This window comes from Chaetomium globosum, genomic scaffold (assembly GCF_000143365.1).
Source record: "Chaetomium globosum CBS 148.51 scaffold_2 genomic scaffold, whole genome shotgun sequence".
NCBI lineage: Eukaryota > Fungi > Ascomycota > Sordariomycetes > Sordariales > Chaetomiaceae > Chaetomium > Chaetomium globosum.
Genome location: NT_165977.1, coordinates 1,353,982 through 1,362,297, shown reverse-complemented (window position 1 = coordinate 1,362,297; position 8,316 = coordinate 1,353,982). Strand labels below are relative to the sequence as shown.

The 8,316-nt window shown below is 54.2% G+C and overlaps 2 protein-coding genes across 2 annotated transcripts; one reads left to right on the top strand and one right to left on the bottom strand.

The window, feature by feature from the left end:
- Window positions 1-1,174: 1,174 nt before the first annotated feature.
- On the top strand, window positions 1,175-3,569 carry CHGG_02555 (uncharacterized protein; the record flags this gene model as incomplete). Its single annotated transcript, XM_001229070.1, has 6 exons — window positions 1,175-1,314; window positions 1,451-1,883; window positions 1,951-2,151; window positions 2,236-2,266; window positions 2,339-2,418; window positions 2,526-3,569. The coding sequence occupies 6 exons, from the start codon at window positions 1,175-1,177 to the stop codon at window positions 3,567-3,569; spliced, it is 1,929 nt and encodes a 642-aa protein (XP_001229071.1).
- A 910-nt stretch (window positions 3,570-4,479) lies between these two features.
- On the bottom strand, window positions 4,480-8,138 carry CHGG_02554 (uncharacterized protein; the record flags this gene model as incomplete). Its single annotated transcript, XM_001229069.1, has 5 exons — window positions 4,480-5,078; window positions 5,611-6,047; window positions 6,158-7,590; window positions 7,764-8,037; window positions 8,107-8,138. The coding sequence occupies 5 exons, from the start codon at window positions 8,136-8,138 to the stop codon at window positions 4,480-4,482; spliced, it is 2,775 nt and encodes a 924-aa protein (XP_001229070.1).
- Between the last annotated feature and the right edge of the window lie 178 nt (window positions 8,139-8,316).

Sequence of the window (8,316 nt, the reverse complement as noted above, 5' to 3'; positions counted from 1 at the left end):
CGTGCAGAGACAAGCCGGGGAAGTACCTCCAGGATCCAAATCCAGCCGATTTAGACCTCCGGGCGAATCTGACGACGATGAATACGCATGCCAACTGCTGCATGAAGTGATACACGACAAAGCGGCCCAGATCCCGGACGAGATCGGGTGGAATACATTCGTTCAGTTCCTGGCCCTGGCTCACAAGCGCGGATGGCAAATGCCAGAGAAACCCCTTTGAGCAAGCGCTGCGTTGGGTGTCTTTGTTCAAACCGCCTAGTTCTTTCGACGCCAACAACAACAATAACAACGACGACGACGACAACGACGGTAGCGGCGATGCACTGGTGTGGCTTTGGGTAATGTGGAAACTACAGATGGTAAAGGAGTTCAGGGTGCTCTCGTCAATCGTACAACGGCAAGCCCGGAACCCAATCTCACATTGCTGGCAAGCCGGCCCGGGAAGTAGGTTTGGCATCGAGCTACCGGACACCGTTCTTAGTATGTTAAACCCATCTATGTTTCGTTCTGCGGACGCTTGGCTGACCCCGGCCTACTCTCAGGATCCCTCGATCAGAAACGACTAGAAGCCTTATCCAGAGTCAGAGACATGGTGTCAAGAGAGATAGAGCAGCAGCGGCAGACTTACTTGCAGATGACGGCGGCGCCTAGGTCCTTGCCTCAAGACATACGGACGTTGACCTCCTCGCTTTCATTCGGCTACCTGACCCTAGAAGGCGAGAGATGGCTGCCGAGAGATGATCCAACCCGTAATCTGCCCGAATTCTCCGGGGTGAGTTTTGACGGTGTCAGCGCAGCGGTTCGGTCAATGATCGACTTGCGTGGCTGGGCCGTTGATTGGGTTCTACCAGGGGGGATCAGGGTCCGGAGCAATTACACGGAAATACACATTGCAGTTGAATTGCAGCTGCAACGCCCCACATAAATCAATGCAACTGAAAGGCTTCCAAAACCCCTGCAATTCAACCTGGCCCTCTGCAACGTGGATCCATTATTGCAGACATTGCAGAATAGTGGGTCCTTCTTAGCAGGTGATAGTGATTAATAGTAATTTGTATGGTGAACACTAACATGAAGCGGTCAGGGCATCGGCAGAACTCCCACCGCCCTAATCCCAGTCAATTCGCAGCTCAAGCTCTGACGAGCTCGGCATTCTGGCCTACCTGCCACCATAATGGCTACAGAAGCATCTGCTGCCGTCGCCGCGGTTCCTACACGTACTGAAGAAGACCTGGCCTTTCTCTTCAAGCGATTTCCCGGCTACCTATTCACTGAACGCAAGGGGCCAGCGTGGTCGTGGGTATGGAAATTCGGGTATGATATTTCACGCGACGGCAAAGACCGTGTATGGGTATGCCTTCGATGTATCCAACAACGCAACCGGAAGCCAGCCGCCTATAACCCACGAAATCTTGTGAACGTCGAGATTCATCTCTTTAACTCTCACCAGCTTAGCGATCCTACCGGTAAGCGACCGCCGCCTTCTGCCGGTCAAGCCCCAACGCGAGAGCAGCAATTCGAGATCCATCGCCACCTTCTTCAATCTCAATGCGAACAACGCCGAAGATCAGAGGATGGCCAACCACTTGATCAGCGCGTTCGATAGAGCTGAGTTTCAACGAAGGATTGTAAGATGGCTCATCAGCGCCAATCTTCCTTTCCGCACAGCTGAACACCCTTATCTTCGCGATGTCTTCTCCTACCTCAACCCCTCTGTCGACATTCAAAAAGCCAACCTCTCCGAGAAGACTGTTCACGCCCTCGCTGTACGAGAGGTTGAGCGGCATAAGGATGCGGTGGTTAAGACGCTCCAGGAGAGCCCCGGGCTGGTTCATCTAGTCTTCGATGGATGGACTTCACGCAACCGCCTCTCTCTCTACGGCGTGAGCGCAGTCTTCCGAGACGAAGAGGGCACGCACGCCTCACAAGATTGTGCTCGGTCTGCCAGAGATGAGTGACCGGCATACGGGTGAGAACATCGCGGAGGCCATCCTCGATGTTATTAGAAACTATGGTATTGAAAAGAAGATTGGCTACTTCACTGTCGACAACGCTACAAATAACGACGCCGCGTTGAAAATAATCGGTGAGAAGCTCGGCTTCCAGTGGAAAGAGAGGAGAGTTCGATGCTTCGGCCACATCATCAACCTAGTAGTTAGAGCACTACTCTTTGGTGTAGAATGTGATGCCTTTGAGCGAGAAGTCTCTACTAGCCTACTCACTACTCAACATGAGCATGAGCAATGGAGGAGGAAAGGCCCCATTGGTAAGCTTCATAACTTTCTGTCAGGTATGTGCATCTCGCCTTGTCAACCTACCTATCACTGACCGTGAGAAGGGAGGTCAACAGGTCAGACCTCTGGACCAAGAAGCTCATCTCGGCGCAAAGAGCAAACGGATCCCGAGAAGCCTCCGAAGGTGAGAAAGATCAAGAAAACACACGCCCGGTCGGGAGTGGGTGACAGACAACGCTACGCGGTGGGCTCTCTCAGTACTTCATGATGGAACGCGCTCTTCAACTCCAGCCTTTCTACGAGACCTTCCTCTTTGAGGCGAAGCTTCACGTTGACTCGCAGTTCCGGACGACAGCAGGCACTCTAAAGAAAGGCGCGAAGGAGCCGCTCTTCTTAAATGAGGAGAACAAGTTGACCGCGAACGACTGGGAGGTCATCTCTGTGTTGAAAGAGATCCTTCTCGACTTTGAGCTCGTTGTGAAAGCTCTTCAGGGCGACGGTCAACCTCGTGAGAAGAAGCGCAGCTCCTGCGATGAGCCGATCAGTCTAGTACAGGGAGCAAGCTGGGATCTTCTCGATGGGTACGAGTTCCTCCTTGAGTCTCTCGAGAGAGCGAAGGCGAGAGTTGAAGACCTCGTTGACGGCGAACACGTCGCTATTAACGTCAACAACGCATGGATGAAGCTCGACAAATACTACGAGAAGATCGGCCAGTCTCCTCTCATCTACGCTGCCACCGCATTGCACCCTCGGCACCGATGGGGTAGGTTCGAGGCGTGGCGTGAGCATCACGCTGACTGGATCGAGCCAGCGAAGTTACAAGTCCGAGAACTCTGGAGGCAACAATACCGAGACCTACCAGTCGAGCAGAAAGAGGCTTCAGAACCACCCACGAAAATCCCCCGCCTCTCGAGCAACAGGTTCGCAATCTTCAGAACCCAGGAGCGAACTCCAACAAACTCAGCACCCACCTCTCCTTCACCCTTTCCATCGCCAGCGCTGGTCGAACTTGACGAGTTTGAGCGTTGGCAACTAGATAATAGCGACTTTGATTGGTACGAGGAGGATCCCCGTGCCTACTGGCACAAGAGAAGGAACACCTACCCACGGCTTGCGCGCATGGCGTTGGATCTACACACGGTGCTTCCTATGAGCGCCGAAGTTGAGCGCTTGTTCAGCGTTACTGGCCATATGGTTACTCCTTTACGCAACCGGCTACAGGCGAACACAATATCTCTCTGTCAGATCCTCCGCAGCTGGTACGATGCCGGCGTGATTGATGATCTCGATCCAATACTGTCATGGAAGACACACGGACACATGGAAGATGATTGATGATAGCTAGGGTTAGGGATTTGTATGGAAATTTGGACCCACTTCTCCCATTTTGGGTTAGGTTATTGCCCCACAACGGGGCCCACAGTTCGGCCCCACCAATTTCAACATGTTGCATCCATTTCAACGAGTGCCTTCCGTGGATCAATTCAATGTGGCTTCGCTTACGTAAGGTGCAATTACACTGCAACGGGCTGGTGACATTGATGGGAGTGTAATTGATCCGGACCCTGGGGGGGATGCCTGGCCGCGCGGTCGCGTTGAGCATCTTGGCTTTGGTAGTAGGCCCGCTTCTACACACATTAACAGACACGACTAGCCATCAGGTTATAGTGCAATATCCGGAAAGCTCACGTGTCAGGTTTGCTGCGCTCGTTGAGCAGGTCAAGAACGAGGAGTGGGGAGTCGACCTCACTGCGACTGGAAGCTGAGAGCCGGGGTACCCGGCTACCGTATAACAATTAGCATTGCTCGCGGAAAAGGTTGTTATTTGCTTGAAAACATCTTCAACGCGTTGGTAAAGCGAGTGGTTATGGCTCATAAGGCTGGGTTAGGGTCATGGGGCAGGTAGTATAGCTGGGAACGGCGTTGGAGTAGGCTACCGTAATTATGCCCATATATGTAGTTATATATAGTAAGAACCAGCTCTCCTCGATTAGAAAGTAATTTGGACCGCGAAAAGATCAAGGCACAATCTGAACCTAGATTCACATTTTCGTTCTTGTTCGAAGCTCGTGGTTCCTTGTCGTTGTGCCTACCGGCTCTAACCTGACCGTTGGCACCAAAGCCAAATTGAATTCAGTCATATATTCAATCATTTCAATTCCCTAATACTCAATACAAACCCAAACGTTCATGAATCCTGACCACCCCATCTAAAACTCCCACCCACCACCCCCCATACCATAACTCACCCAGGATTCCCGTTCCCGTTCGCATTTGCATTCGCACTCTCCCTCCTCTCCCCACTACCACCCCTCCCCAACCCAGCACCACTTCCCTTCTTCCTCCTCCGCCCCAAAACCATAAAACTGCTGTAACTGCAGCCACTCGCCCCCCCAGGCTCAACCGAAAACCCCCGCCAATGCGCAATCTCGACCAACGACCCAACCCGCCCGTGATCGAAATACTCGTGCCCAGCGCTGACCACCTTCACGACGTCCCCCAGCCCGACGGCGACACTCATTGTGCCTAGCCGCGTCATGGGGCCGAGTTCGGAGATCATCAGATGCGGGCTGCTCGTGTCGGCGTCGTCGTTGAGGGGGTGGGTCTCGAAGTCGGATTTGGCGTCCGGGCGGAGGTTGAGGACCCAGGATTCCCAGGATCGAGACTGGGTGTGTGTTTCTGGGGGTGTGTTTGTATGTTGTGGGTTATCTGAGTTGGAGCGACCGACGGTTCGTCTGCTGCGCAACGAGGTGATGGAGGATGGTGTGTTTATTGTGGGCAGGGGTGTGGTTCGTTTCTTGTGGACGCCGACGATACTTCCGGAAGGGAGTGCTTCCCACGCACCTGGGTTTGTGATGTGTCTAGTAACTTTCCTTGTTTGGCTCCATGGGTTGTGCGAGCCCGATTCAACTGGGCTAAAGGGGGGTATTATGTCGGTTTCTAGATCGGGAAGATACGTATCAACGACGAGGTCGCCACTCTCGGCGCTGGTGTATGCTAGCGTAAGGGATGCGAGTCCCGGTTGTTGCGCTGGTGTGAGGTAGATTTGTTTCAGCGTCCGCGGCAGCATCATCTCTGTGTGTTAAGGTGTGGATGACTGTTGACGAGTCAAGGTCGACTAGATCGACGGATTGGGGCCGGCCGATCAGGTATTTGGATAGTGCAGGAATGGGAAGCAGGGAATGGATGTTCCTTGTCCCTGTACTACCTTCCAGCTTTACTTCGGTCGACACCCACTCACTGCCCTGCTGCCTGACGAGGTGAACACAACTCTTACGCGAGACGGTAAGGATGGCAACAGGGAGTATTTGCTGTTTGGGGTTGTTCGCTGGAAACCATCAGAGAGGGGAATTTCCGGCGGGGCGTTTGAACTTACACTTCTCAGTAAAGGATACCGCCCAGACCAACGGCGTCTTGCAGATCAAAAAGTCTCGGGGACTCTCAGCCGCCATTGGCACTTCGAGACCGATACCATTTCTTCTCACCAGAACCAGGGACGGTGCTGCATCTGGGGATTTCGCCACGAAGAACGCGGCCTCGGGTCTGTGACCGCCTAAATCAACATCTCTAACATCCGCCCACTGCTTCTCCGCCATATTCCAAATAAACACCCTCTGCCACGATACCAACGCCAACCACTTCGACCTGTCGTCGAGCGCTACGTTCAATACGGGGAACGGACTGTCCAGTGGCGCCTCGGGGTCGGATTGAACCAGGTTCCTTGAACCCGTCGGCACATCCCAAACCTGGATGGCGCGATCGAGCCCAACGGAAACTAGCTTGCCCCCAGTGATGCGGCCAGCATGACAACGTCTAGCGTGTGCCCTTTGGTCAGCGACCGGACTGACAGCAATGGCTCGTCATCCGGGTGGTCGGATCCAGCGTCATCCTTGAATTGGTCCTTAATAAGATGATTCGTGAACAGACGCAGCGCCGCCAGCATCGTCAATAGTGAGGCGATAAACAGCGGGATTTGGTGGTGAAGGAAGTCGTAAACAGCAGGCAAAAATGTCGAATCTTTCGTGTCCGGGGTGCGGTCAGCCCCCCTCAGCACAAATATGACGGGGTCGTAGACGCGGGCCACGTAGCTGTGCGCCCACGGCTTTATGGCCTTGATGACCTCCCGCGCCGTCTCGTGGTCCTGCATGCGGAGCCAGGAGGTCGCGCTCCTGACCTGATGGATATCGATCAGCAGTGACGATTTGGGGGTGCTCCCAGCATCCCTCCAGGACAAGCCGGAAAGCTGGTTCAGCCATTGATGGCTGCCTTCGGAGGTGTAATGGGCCTGTGCGATGAGAACAAAACCTATCAAGACAATGGATCCTGCGATCCTCGTCGAGATGGCCGTATCGGTCAGGCGAAATGGGTAGATACCCCTGATCCAAGGTTGCTTGGGTAACCCGCCCTGGGAGGTCTTGGCCCGTTTTAGCGAAGCCTTCTCGAGCTCACAGAGCTCTCTTTGGCGTACATCGACGCTAAGAACGGCGAGGAAGAAAGTGGCAAGGTAGAAGAAGTCGAAAAAGGTCGCAATGGTGGCAAAGGCACAGAAGCTCGAGACACCTAGCGAACCGGTCTTGGACAGACCGTAGAGAATGAGCGAGTTCTGAATGGGGCTGGCGATGGCAATGTGAGCGGTAGTACCAAAGGCTTCCCCGATCCTATCGCTGATGCTGATGGCAGAAGACGTCATAATAACAGCGTTTATCAAGCGGAATGAGTTCTCCATGCTGATGGCAAGAATAACGAACGGATAGGTCTGCAGAGGGACGTGCGAAAGATCAACCTTGAAGATCGCGCAGACGGTGAAACTGGAGACGATGGAAGCTGTGATCTGTGCCAGCATGGTGACCATCAGGCCGACCCTCGACTTGACGGCGCGCAGTTTGGACAGGCGGTACAACAGGTAGTAGATGGGGATGCCGTAGGCGGGTACCAACATGGCCCAGTCATACCATGTCATTGGCTGAAACTGGAACTGATACAGTTGGTTCCCGATGCTTCTGCCGTCGGGTGGGATGATCTGCCACTTGCTGTCCTGTTTCGCGCCCTGTGCCAGGGCTTCGAGCCTTTTGACCCATTGCCTGCCCACCGGAGACCGGAGCTTGTGGATCAGGGTGATGACGAGCGCATCGGCAGCCACTATCTGGCGTTCCTGAAACCGCTTGCCGCTGAACACGATCGAGTGCCGCAGAGTCGTATTGACAAAAGTCGACTGCGTCTTCTTTTCGTTGACGGTAGAGATAAGGTCCTGGTCTGACGCGATGTTTTCGGCAGAGCTTGACCAGTACTGCAACGGGGAGTGGAAGAACCACGATTGGTTGGTCAGGCCGTTGCTGATGTGGAAGGCGTCTCGTTGCTGGCGGTCCAGGTCACGTCACGTCAAGTTCAGTATCCGGGCTGGGCAGCGGCGGAGTGCCGTGCGGTTGGCGGGGGGTTAAAGTTGGTCGTCGGGCCGAGGATGGCGTCTTGTAGCTCGAGGGCGCCGAGCAAGACATTGCGGTCAAGAGCTTTCATGGAACTGCCATGTACCCAGATCGAGCGCATCACAACATCGGGCTCGACATGGCTGCCATCCCTTAGGGGCCGGGCATCGGTCCAGACATGATGCGGGAGGGGTGAGGCGCCATTCGTAATGTTGGCGGAGTCGACGGTATACAGAAAGGGTACAAGATAGAGGAATATGAAGACCACGGCGCCGGACAAGGGCAAGACGGTCTTGACATGACGGGCGACCCAGGTTCCATATTGCGTGAAGAGTCTTCGGAGAGGGTGACTGGGCGCCAACACAGGGGCCTCGGTCGTGCTGTAATAGCTAAGTTAGTGCTGGGGATATGAGCGGATGGGTAGTAACTAGTAAAGCAGCAGCACACACCCTCTCAGCGGGTAAAGAAGATACCACAGCATAATATCTGGGGGTCTAGGTGACCATGTGTGGTGACTTGATAGGGTTCAGCGGCACTCGGATCTAGAGCCACTGATGTAGAAGCGGTATATACAAAATAGGTGACCCTCAATACGGGAGATGTGTGATCGAACGGGGCGGGTCACCTCAAGGGAAGGACAGCGGAGCTAGCCGCAGAAC